General features: G+C 39.5%; 1 protein-coding gene across 7 annotated transcripts in view; it reads left to right on the top strand.

Annotated features, from left to right (window-relative positions):
* The window catches only part of Gtdc1 (glycosyltransferase like domain containing 1), a 334933-nt gene that overhangs the window by 304372 nt on the left and 14737 nt on the right, over positions 1–15824 (top strand). For all 7 annotated transcript variants that reach the window (XM_040745304.1, XM_040745309.1, XM_040745303.1 and 4 more), the window contains one exon: positions 5845–5954. In XM_040745304.1, coding sequence (XP_040601238.1) covers positions 5845–5954 — 110 coding nt within the window. The remainder of the gene's footprint in view (positions 1–5844; positions 5955–15824) is intronic.

The raw sequence follows: 15824 nt of genomic DNA, 5'->3' as shown, positions 1-15824 counted from the left end.
AAGGGCTCTAAAAAACAAAAGGGGACAGTACTGAAGAAATCATTGTTTCTGGAAGGTTTACATAGTAAAAGAATGACAAATGAGATGGGGACATGGAGGAGAGGGAGTAGAGAGAGAAATCGAGATTCCAGGAGCGAGCAGAGAGGGAACAACAGAAGTAAAATGAAGAAACTGGTCAGTAGTGAAGAGTGCTGGCTAAATCATTCATGAGCAAACCTGCATGTATGCAAGGGAAGGCACACCGCTTATTGACATCAGACAGAACAAAAGAAAAGTACATGTCTTAGAAAGCATATCAGATCAGTCAGTGGTGACAGCCAGTTTAGGAGGTAAATAGAATCCCATGTTTGAGTAGGAAGTACATCGCTGAATTTGGAAGTATGAAATGTTTTGAGGATTTAGTTAGTTGGTTCACTAGTTGTTTTGTTGGTTGATTTGTTTTTATTGGAGAGACTGTCTTATTTTGTTGAAACAGGATCTCAGTGTTTAGCCCAGACCCGACTCAAACTTGAGATTTTTCTGCCTTAGCCTCCCAGGTGCTAAAATTGCAGGCTCATATCCTGTGAGTTAGTGTTTGTAATGAAATGGAGATAGGTTAGCAAATCCGCAGAAAGGTCAAGATGTTTGAAACTGAGGAATTGTGATTATGTATTGTTTCTCCATATGTATTGTCTTCTCCAGTGAGTTTGTGCCCCAAAAGTAGCAGAAGCTAAGGAATGCTTGTGACTTAGTGATCTGAAAATGAAACTATAGGCTGAAGGTACATGCAGGAAGAAAGAGACACAAAGACAAAGATGAACAGAAGAAAAGCAGGACTCTATAGAGACAGCATGTGGGTTCTGGTGTGAGATTTCTATTTAGTCTTTGATGCTGGAATAGCTATATTTGATGGTCATTTGGTGGGTATGTTTAAGTACTATTGCCATCAGGTGCTTAGTAGGAATGTGCAGCATATGTAGAGCAGTTGACTGTGTGACATGGATGGTACTCTGATTGAGGTAAACTAGGTTTTGCTGCAGTAGTGAACACTTCTGCATCCCCACAGGATTCTGTTGCTTAGGCAAAAGAATCGCCTTTCACCTTTGTATGCTGCTGCATATGGAACAAGTCTCCATGCAGCAACATGAACCTGCTTATCTTAACACATCTCTGCAGAATTTACTAAGCTATCTAGAACCGCTCTCAGATGTTTTTATCTGAAGGTGACATATGTCAGTCAAGTTGCAGTCCCTTGGCTGGAACTAGTCCTCACCCACCGCGGGGGAGTAAATCAGGAATTTCTGTCCCCAAAAATAGAAACCTGGATGTTAATGTATACAAATAATGCCCCCCGTTGCTCAGCTCAGCACTTGGTACCCAGTGAGCAAAGCAGGCATCATCTGACCTTCCCACAGAGCTCTGGATGCAGAGTAGTATGCTTCTGGGCAGAGCCAGTTTCCCCCAAGCCAGGCAGGAGCTACATCAAAGAGACTGCTCAGTGTATACACAGTTACGTGGGAAAATCAGAAATGGTAACAGAATAAGTGACAAGTATGGAGAACTTAGAAATCCTCAATAAATATTTACTGAATGAGTGCTAAGTGAGGAATAAGAAGAAGTTTAGCTCTCTGAAACGAAACGGGAAAGGCAACAGAGAGACAGATATAGGAGGAAAAAACACATGGAAACAGTTTATGCTTTTCAAATGTTCTGAATAATATTTGGGAATAAAAGCTGTTCTTGCCGTATCTTCTGCTTCCAGGAAGCCTGAAATATTTCCCTGCTGGTCTCTTCTGCTGTAGTGGGGGTATGGAGGAATGAATTCCCTGCCAGACTGTTCTATCCTTACCTACAGAGTAGGATGGATGTGATCAGGAAGCCTGGACCCTGACACGTTGACTGAAATGTCTTGTTTATTAAAACAAGGTTGATTGCCTGGCATTTGTCAAACATAGAGGGTCGTGGGAAAAGCAAAATGAAACAGCTGGGTACTGAAATGTTCAGGTTAAGAAGAAAGCCTATGAACACAGAGTTGTCGTAGAATATTAAGAGTGGGTTCTTTCAAATGTTCAAAATCATTTGCACAAACAAAATTTACTAAAACAAAACAGAAAACAAGCCAGACAACCCTAACAATTTAGAGGTGAACCTCATAGCATTTATAGGCATCTATTTGTCCTGAACCAACAGATGATAAAACTCATGCTTCTCTTAAAATTACTGGTCACTAGATGCTTAGTACTGAATATTTTTCCATGTCCAGAAGCACACATATGCAACATTATTGTTAATGGCTGCTAAGAATTGTATTGTATGTATCAAAATATATTTGCTACCATGTTAAATTTTTTAAGTAATGTTATGAATATATTGTAGCAGAATTTCTGTGTGCATCTTTGTAGGGTCACTTTCATAAATTGTAATTATTAGAGCAAAAGTGATGCACACATTAAGGTTTATCATGACCACTAGCAACTTGCCCTCTAAAGACTGTATCAGCCATTTCTCACCAGAAACATGAGAACAGAAATGTGGATCTAGAGACAAGTTTTCTTCGGAAAGTGTGTCTAATCTTGATGGCAGATGTATCATTGCCAGATCCTTCACTATACATGTACTGCTACAACCACATGGAGGAGAGTTTCACATTTAGACTTATTTGAAATCAATTTAAGACATGTTCTCCTAAGTGGGTTCATTAGTATGAGAGACACTGCATGGCCCATTGGAAGCCTGGAGCTCATCCCATGCGGGACACAGGAGTTGGCTCTGCTGTTCATTCATCACTCATGCCTTGTTGTAAGGTATGATTGTCATATGTGGAACTCTTTAAAGGCTACACAACTTCCCATTTAACCAAAAAGAAAATTGAAAATAACTTTCAGCTGAACTGATTGCCTTAGTTAGGATGATAACCATGACCAAACACCATGACCGAAAAGTAAGTTGGGGAGGAAAGGGTTTACTTGGACTATACTTTGATACTGATATTTATCATCAATAGAAGTCAGGACAGAGATTCAAACAGGGCAAGAACCTGGAGGCAGAAGCTGATGCAGAGGCCATGAAAGGGTGCTGCTTAGTGGCTTATTCCCTATGGCTTGATCAGCCTGCTTTCTTATAGAATCCAGGACGTGGCACTACCTACTATGGGCTGGACCCTCCACTATCAATCAACAGTTAAGAAAATACCCTACAGACTGACCTACAACCTGGTATATTGGAGGCTCCCTCCTTTCAGATGATTTTAGCTTATGTCAAGTTGACATGAAACTATCCATAATACTGATTACATTGAGCTTTGAGCAACATAAATCCGATAACTGAGACTATATCTATAGTCAAATCTACTTTTGTATACATAAAATGCTGTAAAGCATGTATGATGAAGGATGCCTTGAGAAGTGTTGCTCTTTTCCTACCCTCATACTTCAGGAAGCAATTTTGTTTCAAGCTTACCTTTGCCCTTATTCAGACAAGTGGCCTGCTTCTACTACCTATTGTCTAGCATTCTAAGTGGACTGCAGAAGAAGACTGAAACTGTCCAATGGCATCGCTAGAAATGACTTGTCCAGCTATAGAAACATGCGTGCTGCTCATGATCTCTAGTGACCACATAATCTGTGTGTGTGTGTGTGTGTGTGTGTGTGTGTGTGTGCAGTGGTGTTTGGTTTTGGTTTTTTGGGAGGAGTATTTTTTTCAAAACCACTCATTGCTTAGAATTGTTTGGTCATACTTCCCCAAATGATTGCATGTCAGTGTTTAATTCCTATGAGTTTTCTTTTACTTGTAGCATCAAGTGAAGAAATACTAAAAATCATACAAAAGTCTCATCAGTTAAAGGCTAACAGGCTGTTGCCAAAAATGAATAGGAGTTCCCCCATGTTCTTATACTGTTTATAAAGACTTGAGTATAAAATTTCCTTATGGTGAGGGGCAACTTTTAATAAGTAAACTTCCACTTTATGTTAAGCTGTATATTATGATTTTTTAAAAAATGAAAGAGGATTCACACCACTCTTTTTGTGTGTTCTTATACAAAATGACTACTGAATAGTAAAGCTTTTGTCTACCTAGAAGGAATATCTAAAGTATGTGGTAGGTTGCAGTATATTTCTTTTGTATAAAAGCAATGAAAGTGGTTATTTACACGTCTCACTGCTTCAGAAATACTGAAAGTTTTAAGAACTGCACTCTTTACCCAATTCAGTCTCATCCCACCTACAAATTATATCTCCTGTTAGTTTCCATGCATGTGCCCACATGCCCCCCACAGACACAGGAGACAATATTTAGAATACATGATATGCCAGGGATCTGTAGCCAGATTTTTGGAACTCCAAATGAAAAATTTAGAGAACTGAGTGGCTAGATTTCCCTAGTGTTACTCTCTCTTTAAGCTGTATTATGTTATATTGTTTCCATCCTTTTCATCTAAGTATCTCCAAGAGAATCAGACTAAAAGAGCATTTTACAGATAAGGTGGCAGTTATTTGATTGATATGGTTGAAGACTGCATATGGTATATTCTTCCTTCTCAAACTGTTTGGGGTCTTTGTTCTTGCCCACAGCGGTAGTATATATGAAAACTCTCCAAACACTTCCCAATGGTGCATGTATATAATACACATCATCTTAAAAAGCAATGAACATTTTGCCATTGCATCTTTATTATTTGAAGTAAATCAAACTGAGAGACATGGCACTTAAAACAAATTGTTTGAGAACTCTAATTTTATAAGATCTTACAGTTTCATAAGATTATAAATGCTGTTTTAAAATGTTAATTAGAAGATGCATTTGTTTCGATTCATGATACTGAAAATATTGACTGAATTGTGAATTAACACATTAAGGGGTACAGATGTCATTTTTCATGAGGTTTCCTGAATGATGTAATTTTCATATTTCATATAGCAGTTTAATAATTTTACAGATTTAGTTTATATAATTAGTAAATGAGAAATTCAATTGCTGGTATATAACTATTTTCTGTAATAAAAAATCAAATTTCTGAATTATAAATAAAAAACAAATATTTTGAAGACATCTGGTCTGCATCTGTCTGAAATAAGATAATTTAAAAACAGTGTAATTAAATGCAAGAAATACTGAAATATTCACACCTTAGAATGCTAAAAAAAATACTCCATTTAAATATGATTTGTTGAAGGATATTTTTCCTTTAGTGTCTTTTAACCTCTCATTCTGTCATTAGAAAAGACTGACAAACTGAGCAAGCCAAAAACATTTGATGTTTTTTCATGCCTGTGCTAAATGAAAGTATATTCTTTTCTTCTGATTCTTTTATGTGTTGACTAGTCTCCACTCTCTCACTCTGCATTTAGTACAGATAGATTCAGACCTATCCATCCCTTTTATTGCATTATCATTTTCCACTGAGTTACTGAAAATAAGAGATTAGTGAGAGTGACTATAGTCTCTTTTTTAAATTGTGTGCTCCTGGGTACCCATGGGAGAAAGGGCTTCATTCCTATGGAAAGACAAAGCATCTTCGCTACAGTCTCATGACGATGAATAAAGGGTAATCCTTGTTCCTTTAAGAAAATAAGTTTCAGCTTAGTGAAAAATTAACGTTGTTGGAAAAGTACTGTATTTCCTTAGCCTTACTTAAAAATACAAAACAAGACAGATTTCCCCACCAATCAAAGGTCCTTTTATTTTCTAACACATCAGTGAGGCTGAGTTTGATTGTTTGAGCAGGACTGATTGTGGTGTTACCATTAGGGGAGAGGCTTCCTCCTCAGCACAAGATCTTGACAGGAACTGGCACTGCGTGAACAGAACACTTTGCTTACTGTGCACCCTGAGGTAACACTAGGTGTGTTTTCTGTTTATTTACAGGGAGCATGACAAAGATCCAGAGAGTTTTTTTAAGGTGTTAATGCAGCTAAAGGACTTAGGACTCGATTTCCACGTCTCTGTCCTTGGAGAAACTTTCACAGATGTCCCAGGTACCTGTTTTGAATTTTCTAGTGTTTGTTTGTTTGGTTGGTTGATTTGTTTTGTTTTTATAGAGAGACATGAGCTCTCCAACTCAAGTATTAATTTCTTCTTTGTTGGAATAATCAAGATGAGCACTGTTAACCAAGATTATACGACAGCATTAAAGTCTGATTCAATTAAAAAAAACACTTAAGTAAGCACTCTTTGATTTAAGTTGGAAGGAACAGTCATCTCTCTTATCAAATATAGTTTATACAATGTTTTTATGTAAACAAAATATATTGCTTTGGGCATCTTAACACTTACAGAAAGTGGAAACTTATAATTGAATGTACGACCTCTCCACCTCTGGGGTCATGACTTTGCATCCTGCTTCTGTTGGTAATCATCAGAATGCATTACCATCTGTTAGGTGGCCTGCATAAAGCACATGGCATCTAACTTATGTGGGGCGGGCATTAGCCCATATCTTTGTTGCCATTGGTCTACGCCTCTGCGTTGAACTGAAGAAAGGTTGAGGTGCAGCTGTCAGTAACGGATCCTCTCATTCTTTATAATACACAGCACCTTTTCAGGGTTGGTTCCTTCCTTCACCCTATGTCTTCTCCCCACATGCTGGGGCCAGTAAAATGAGGGATTTGACACCTCTCTTAAGCATTTGTGTCTGTTTCTTTATAGCCTGGGTATTGAGCATTGTTTTAAAACCTAGTAACAAAGAAGGTTCAAGACATAGTCTTGTTGAGCAGTGTCTTGCTGTGGTGTGTTATGACACTGAGAGGCTGCCTGGGTGCACACTTGTTTGGACAGTGCTTCCTGATTGTAGCTCAGTGCAAGGAACTGCAACTAGCCTGCCCTTAGGTGGCCTCATCTCATGGCTTGCCTTCTGCCTTCTACATTGTATACACCAAACCCTGCTCTGGCCCCCTTGGGTACCAAGCTTCGGTGAGCCCTATCTGCCTGTTGGCTTCTATTTTAGCACTTCAGGCTCTGTTCTGGGGCATTTCCTTAAAAGCTCCTCATGTCCTCCTAGCACACTGCTTTTCTTCACTGTGGGTCATGCTAGCTTTCACAGTCCATTCACTGCATGCCCATAATTACTAGGATTTAGAATGTAAGTTACATGAGGACTGTTAGAGCTGAGCCTGTCTCATTCATTACTGTCACCTGATATGTGGACCACTGGAGTTCTCTAGGACAGTAATACTTAATAAATAAGTAAGCAAAAGTAATCCATGTTCCCTCAAGGAACTTACAGTTGTGTTAAGGAGAGAGCATCCATGTGTGAACACAGAAAACAGAGAGGGGACCAGACTGACAACAGTTCTGCATGAGTAATGGAGCTTAGAGGGTTAACAGGGAACTAGTCTGTTAATAGCCAAAGCTACTGGAATAGCCAGAAATAAAAGATTGACTGAATTGTTCCAGACAGGGGAAGCACACCAAAGCAAACATTTTAGAACCTGTGTTTAATGAAAGCAAATTTCAATGAGTAACGCTATGGCATCGCTAATGTGAATGGAATAAGGGGGATTCTGCATCTCAACGTGGGGAGTTCATACTGCCTCCACAGACAGGACAGTGCCAAGGAGAATGTTGCTCACTAAAGTAAATGAGGTACACTGAGGCAGAATCAGTGTGAGAGTCTCTGGTGCTGACCCCAGGGTGATTCTGCAGCAGTGACAGAGACGCTAGTGGGGGGACTATATACAGGAAGAAGGAGAGGAGAAAATGCCAGCTTTCGTTATTGAGTTCGGTTTGTGAATGCCACCACTGAGTGCTTGTGGATGGACTGGCAGAGGAGGCTAGAGGAAATGCCCAAGAGGTTTCTGAGCCAGCCCCACCTTTGTGAAGCAGGCTGGATTTGTACTTCAAGTAGCATATCCTTGGGTTCACACCCACACATTGCCTGTGACTATGTAGCATTGTGGAAGACTGCAACTGGGGTGTAGTAAGTCCTTCCAAGGTACTGTGGAGCCCACAGGAAAGAATAGCATACTTTCTGTGTACATGCTCCATCCGCTCTTGTCTGGGCCTCCTGCACATCTCAGCCGCTGGCCCATGTGCCATTTCAAATGAGAATCAACTCTTCATGGTCAACATGCTTCAGCTTGCTTATCAAGAATTGCACATTTTGAAGGAGCCAATGTGTCTGGTTGATCTCCAGGTTGTACCTTTTGAAGGCTGTGTAGCCATTATTCCAAAAGCTTTCCAATGAGCCATTCTGTAGAATTCAGTCATTCTTGTCATTCCTCTGGTGAGTTTAACAAGTACTTATGTGGTGCTTACTATATCTGAGCCATTATTCTAAGTCACTTGCAAATATTAGCTAACTCTTTACACAATCCTGTTCAGGATCATCTCCATTTTTTTTTTTCTTTGTTTTGTTTTGTTTTTTTTTTTTTTTTTTTGGAGAACCTGAGGAAAAAAGAAACCATCCCAGTTGATAGAGCAACTAAATAAAGCTATAACTGTATGCAGTTCAAAGTTCTGTATACTTGTTTTGTGACTCAATATTATCTAACTTAAGGAGTTAATTTTTCCCTAGCTCACCATCTAGCAGTCCTACCTTCCAAACAATCAAAAGTCTTACACCACTAATAGCTACCCACTTGACAGGTAGACAAATAGTGACTCTTAGTTACTTTCAATAACTTCCTGTAAGTCATCTTTTCACATTCATGTAGCTTTCAGGTTGGTTAGAAAGACAAAAAATATGTAGTATATGGTATAGGAATATTGGGTGTTTTTTTTTCCTCCTATTTGATCTTGTAACAGCCAAGTGGAATCCTGCACACTTGCAATCACAGTGTTCCAGTTGCTGATAGAAAAGGATCGCAAATTCTAGGTCAGCCTAAGCTGCATAGGGAGACTATGACTCCAAACACACATTCCCTTTCTCTCTTCACTAAGCACATAGGAGAAAATGCCATTACTAAGTGAAGGCACTGCTGCCAATAAGATACTGCTATCAACACTAAATTTCTCTTGAAATTTTTAAGACTGTGGTACAACTTTGTGTGGTCTCACTACTGTTGGTTATTTTGAAGCAAAAGTAATTTTATAAAAATCATTTTCTGTAGTGTCACAAAATTAAGAAGGGTCATTAAGTTTTATGGCCCTGTGATTCATAACTTTTGTATCCTTTTTTAAAGTTTTGTTTGTTTTTACAAAAGAGAAAGAAGCACAGGGAGAGTTGGTGACTTACGCAGTCCTCCCTGCTGGGTGCGCTGGGCAGTGTAGGCAAATGGGTGGCCAGGCCAGGAGCAGAGCAGGTCATCATCTGCATCCTTCAGTGTTGCTATAGTGTGACCACACCTGTTTTGAGTGTCTCCTCTGTGCCAGGCACTGCAAGTTGTACATGATAATAGGAGTAGCATGGTGTAGTGATATATTATTTATGATTCATTAAAGCTTGCCTGAGGATTCAGAAGGCAAAGTCAGTCACAAGGTATAGAGGTGAGGCAGTGGTGGCATGCACCTTTAATCCCAGGACTCAGGATTAAGAGGTAGACGATCTCTCTTAGTTCAAGGCCACCAAGGCCTATACAAGAGTGAAAAGTTACAGAGCTCATGTGCACCTGGGATCACACGCCTTTAATCCCAGCACTAGGTAGGTATATAAGACAGGAGCAAGGTCTCAGAGCTGGCATTCAAGTCTCCAGCCACATTGAGGATAGAAACACATTGAGGTCTCATGATTCTCCAGCCACGCTGAGAAGGGACAGTGAGTACTCTAAGGTTTGGTGGAGCCAGGATCACCTTTCAGTCTGAGGTAGAGAAAGAACTAGTGACCAACTGCTTTACTTTTCTGATCTTCAGCTTAAGTTTGAACACCAATATCTATCTCTGGGTCTTTTATTTATCATGCCACAGCATGGTCTATCACACAGGGTAGGACATGGCTTGCTGCTTTGTGGTTCACTTCCTGTAACATTGCTTTCAGTGGTTGATTGACCACTCAGCGTGTGCCTGGCACTGTTCTTCCTCCATTGCTCTCCTTAGTCTTTACAATAAGTCCTGCAAATTAGGTAGTATTGGAATTGCCATTTATGAGAAAAGTAAGATCACAGGAAACAAAGCTTCACAAAACCGTGATCCAAACTTTATGCAGTCTCCAAGGCCAATGCTTAAACTGCTCCATTCATTAGCCACAACTTCAAGGCACTGGCCAGTCATAAGGAAAGCCAGTCCTGTTCTCTGAAAAAAAGAAGAAAGAATTTGATGAACTGTACTATGAGTCACTAGAGCCCATGTATGTATGATCCGTAGCTCTGCGGAGAGAAAGCCATGCCTCTCCAGGGTCCCACCCTCATCTAGGTAAATCTATCCCAGTTGAAAGAGAGTTTACAAATGTGTTGGCATTGCCTGCAGTCTTCTTGTTGGGAACAACCTGATGATATCTGAAGATATATCAGGTAATTAATGTCCTTTAAGAGGGAACCTTTATGTATGAGAGGTAGTGTCTGAAATAAGGCAGATTCTTCTAGATATTTTGGCATTTTACAAAGCTTATAGAGATTGTCAACCAACAGTGATTTTCATCTCTATCCTTGGGGACATTTGACAACATCCACACACATTTCTGTCATAACTGTTGGACAGGGGGTTAGCTCCTACCAAATAGGCCACTAGTTATTCTGCCAAACATGCTAGAAAGTGCAGGATCAACGAAAACAACAAAAACATACCCAACCTAATAAAAATATCGGCAGCACCAAGACTGAGAAGTTATGATTGTAAAAATTTAAATCAGCAAGACAGGTTGGAATGCGGTCCTATAGCTTTCCAGATGAACCTCAGCTAACTCAGTTGTGCAATAAAAAGGACATGGGGAAGAAAAATAATGAAGCCACCTACTTTATTTCCGTGAATTTTTATGAAGATTCCATAGGAGTAGGTAATTTGGGGCAAAGTGCTAAAAGTACCGTGCAAATTTTATTTATTTATTTATTTATCTATTGTTTTTGTTTTGTTTTGTTGAGACAGGGTTTCTCTCTGTAACAGCTATTGCTTTCCTGGAACTAGCTCTTGTAGACCAGGCTGGCCTCAAACTCACAGAGATTTGCCTGCCTCTGCCTCTGCTTCTGCCTCTGCCTCCCCTCCCGAATACTGAAATTAAAGGCATGTGCCACCACTGCCCGGCTACAAATTTTATTAAAGACTCAAGGACTTCTCTTCAGAGTTTGTATATAGAATGCGTTTCTGAAATACTTTTTGGATCCAAAGAGGACATTGAGAGTGCTGTATCTCAGGAGTTCATTTTTATTCAGACAATTAAAAGGCCATTCTGCTCTATAAACCATCTGCATCTAGTTTCATGTTTAAAGGGAACCAAAAAGCCTAGGAACTCTTCAGTGCACATGTTTTGAGTGTTGTCCAGTTCTCATGACAAGGTCACATTGTTAGCCCTTGAGATGACTTTCTCTTTTTTTTTAAGAGAATACTTTAGATATCAAGTCAATGGAATGTGTTTGTATACTTCATAATTTCCCACAAATTGTAACTCTAAACAAAATATTCTTTTGTGTGAGCAGCCAAGACCTTATGTAAAATTCTTCCCCCTTTTTACAGATATGGTCCTCCTTCTCCAAACAAGTTTTAGCTTGAGACATTTGGGCAGCCAAAAGGGTCTGAAGAAAACTGAAAACCTGAAGCATGGTTTTGGCAAGCAGAAGCTATTCTGGTTCCCCTGTAATTTAGGTCGAGTGGTGTGTGGAAAGCTTCTGGGTAGCATCTGGCCTGGCAGTGGTTACTACTGTGATCTTGTCGTGGTCCTGGTTCTTAGCTCTGGAGTCAAATGCTAGATAATCATGTGGCAATTTCTTCCCTTCCACTTCCTGTTTCCCTCAGCTCCCAGCTACTGTCTCATTTTCAGCAGTTTGACATACCAAGGAGTCAATTATAGAAAGGTCTAGGTACACAAATAAACCACATTAATGTAAAATGTCTGCATTTGTCTGCAAATCAAACCCAATACAAAAGAATCCATTAATTGATTAATATTGAATCGTAAATTTATATGTGATATGAAACAAATTCTACCAGTAACACAAGACTGAATGAACTCTGCTCAGTCAAGACCATACCATTCCTTAAGCCAGTTCTCTTTCTGAGTGTGTTTTTAGTCATTATTTACTCCCTGCACATGGAGTTGCTTACCAGCTGTGTCTTATATTCATGTAATGTATTGTGAATATCAAGAGAAAAAATGTCCCTAGGATTTTACAGTCTAATTTGAAAGCAAAAAAGAAAAGTTTATATTTACATTATAGCATGCCCTTGTTTATAACTTTTTCATAATTTGGGGTATGTATATTGCTTATGAACAACTTTTTAAGGCAGTCTAATATACTGACATCACAAGTTTATAGTGGAGAAAAATGACTTATTAACTCCCTCTTAGATGCAGAGGTGTAAATGAAGAACTCGGTAATGGAACTGCCTTCATGTGGCTCCCAGAAAGCAGCGTGTGAGAAGGCCTGTTTCCCAGGAATCTGACACCCAGATTGAGTGGAATTTTTTTTGCTACTCTTATGGTGAAATGAAGAAGACAAACCACCATGACAAAAAATAAAGAAGAGTAAAGAAATGAAAATGAATTTTCTCCTGACTAGAAAAAATAGATGCCTTTTTTTCATAGCAGATATGTTAGTATATCTTACGATAATTTATAAACTTAGCAAGAGTCCAGTTAGGGTGCCACAGTGTTACTTTGTATGTCCTCACAGAACTGCTGTGAATATTTTAAAAAGTAAATAAATGAAAGAGCAAAATGTCAAAGATACCGTGTACAGAGAAATTACGATGGAAAACCTGGCCTGTCAAATTCAGAACACTTATGAAATGATAACTTTTAAAGAGTGCTTTACAGACTTATAAACATGAGAGGAAAAAAATCAGCAGAAGTAGAGAATTCAGAAACAAACTGATACGTGTATATTCTTAGTATCTAATAAGCAGAGTAACAAGCCTAATAGCATAGAAATTCCAGTTTAAAATCTGATGGGCCTTTTTCTTAGGAAAAACAAGAAACCGGTTAATAAATCAGTAACTTCCATGAAGTAAAAAAATAGCAAAAGAATTTGTACATTTTCTGTTTTAGATATTTATGCTTCAACACTTACATGACTATATATGAACATAAAACAAATGAAGAACATGTTGTAAATATGTCATAGAGATAAAGGCTTGTGATGGCAGAAGCACATTATGATTCTTCTGTGTCTCACTAAGCTGGGCTGTTATGCTGCCAACTCATTCTGTCCCAGCATCCCTCAGTAGGTCCAACTTCTTTCTTGTATATAGGTAAGAAACAAAGGCGTCAGTTGAGTAACTTGCTCAAAGTCATGTAGCTGATAAACAATAGAGGGAATCATATGAGAGGAAATAAGTATCACATCAAATTTTAAGGTGAAATCTCTAATTTTGCCAGTAATAAAATAAATGTAAATGCATGGGATTTATGAGTAAGCAGTTATATTCACCATAGCAATGAAAGCAATAGTATATCATAACTAAGACCAGCCAACTTGTTGGGTAACATCTGCATCAGGACGAGGACAGTGTGAATAATTTTCCTGAGCCATGTAAACTACTACAATTCTGTTTTTCTTGGTACTCTCACACCACAGATTTCATCTAGTAGATTTCAAGGTAGAGGAACACATGACCCAGGTTCTTCTAGCCTCACTCCCATATCTGCCATCCCATTGCTGTCAGAACACTGAGGTCCTGTTCGTTCCTGGCCCATAGTCAGCTGCTGCCTCTGGCGGGCTTGCTTCTGCAAAGGACTCACACTAGTCTCTAGCTCCTGGGCATCTGTATGTTCAGTTCACCCTAGTGTCAGCATCCTTCCTAAACTCGCAACACCCAGGGACAGACTTGTAGTACTGCAATAGTAATAAGTACATAGCTTATAGATTTCCTGTAGGATGAACTTCAATTTCTTTTGTAGCAAGGGGACTTCCTCACAGTCCTTCATCAGTCTTATGAATTCCCATTCTTTTTGCCATTTTCTAAATGCATCTGTTCACTTACCCACCCTCTTGTCTTGTGTTATTCATTGCTTAAATTCCTCTCTTTGTTCCCCCATAGCCACACTCATCCCCTTTCTCCTCCTGACAAAATCCCAAGTCCAATCAAGTCTTTTTACCACTCTACCTCTCTACCTCCATATTGCTATCCATACTGATTCCTTCACTTACCAACTTCACGTCACACTGCACTACGGTCATTTGACTACTGGAATGAGTCCGTGGCAGAGCTCCCTAGAATTGGGTGTTTAGTACCATTTCAGGATGAGCTACACACAGGAGTCAGGGCGCTTCACACTTCAACCCCCCCACACACTGATGAGGGTGAAGTTCCTATTCAGTGGCTGAGAAGCGCCTTTCCTAGAAAAGCCTTGTTAATTCTGCCCACCCTTCACTTCTAAACGCTGAAGACATCCTCGGTGCTAGTAATGTAGCAACTCACTCTAATTTCTCAGTGCAGCCTCCTGTGAGAGTCTGTGTTGCTACTATGGTCACTCCCAGGCGTGCAATGCCTTGGCTTATTATCTTCTACTCCTGCAGCTCCTCTGAGTGGGATATGTGTAATTTCTGCTAGAACCAGAAGATGCAGAGCGAGCCTCAAGACAAGATCATTTTCCATCCTACCAGGGGGAAGACCGTGAAGATAATATGTTCCGGAATACAACTCCCAAAACATCTCTCAAGAAATTGTTCTCAGAAGTTATAGCTGTGTGAACATCACTGAGGAAAAAAATGTTCTTTCATTTTTATAAGATGGTCTCAAAGTTTGTGAGAAATGGACATTTAAGAAAGATACGTGGAAATCAGTTAATGAATGGAAAAGACCAAGACATTAATAGACAAATAGGAATGCAGGAATGGATGTGACTATGGAAACTTGTAGCAGCACCCGTAGCTTAGATGTGCTGAAACATAGGAAACAACATCTCTGTAGAAAGGAGAGCTGAGAATATGCCCCACCCACCCAGTGCTTTAGATTGTCATGTGATCGCAGTATTATTTTCCCTGCTTTGAGACCAGAGAAAGCCCATGTGTTTCAACCTAACAAGGTTTCTTGTACCTTTCAGAACCGGAATCTGACAGACAGCCCACGATAGGGAGTGTGTATCTGGACCCATGCAGAGAGCTTTTCCAGCTCTCTTTCCCCCTGGCCTGTGTTGTTTCACTTTCAGATGTGAAATGAACACCACCAGGAGCTGGGAAGGTTAGCTGTCTAGTTCTGACTCTGCCACTTGCCTCTGGGCCATCTCTTCTAGCCTATTTCCACTCATGTATAAAACCAGCTCTTCAAAGGGAGTTGGAACTAGGAGTTACTTTAGAGACCAGGGCTTCTCAACTTCAAATGAGGTTCATATTGCTATTTGAAAACATTATATCAGATTTTATGAAGAAAACAATTAGTACCATAATGATACTTTTTCAAAACACATTACTTATTATTCTGATGCCTATTCTTGTTCTCCACCAAGTAACTGAGAGCCATTGGTATAGACCAGGCACAACTATTCCAGTCACCCTCTTCTGTGATTTGATCACATCATTGCCTATCATTTTCTTCTTGCCTCCAGGTACCCAGAGACTTCTTCCCCACCAAATCCATCCTTCTTGGTATCTGAAAGCTCAAGTTACTCACAAAAATGCCAAATCTGATTTGAATTTTTCAAAGATGTGACTTCTTTCTCAAGTGTGTTTTTCTCTTATCTTCATCAGTCAAATATAGATTCACTCTCTGTCCTTTCCAGACAACTGTAGTGTCCTCTTATCTGTGGGAAATACCTTCCCAGACCTTGAAATGTGGATAGTATCAAACCTGTTTGCCTTTATATATAGGTAATAACTTTACTT

The sequence above is a fragment of the Mesocricetus auratus genome, unplaced genomic scaffold (assembly GCF_017639785.1).
Source record: "Mesocricetus auratus isolate SY011 unplaced genomic scaffold, BCM_Maur_2.0 Super-Scaffold_100004, whole genome shotgun sequence".
In the NCBI taxonomy this organism is placed as follows: Eukaryota; Metazoa; Chordata; class Mammalia; order Rodentia; family Cricetidae; genus Mesocricetus; species Mesocricetus auratus.
Note: the sequence above shows the minus strand (reverse complement) of the source record. Positions and strands in the feature narration are given on the sequence as shown.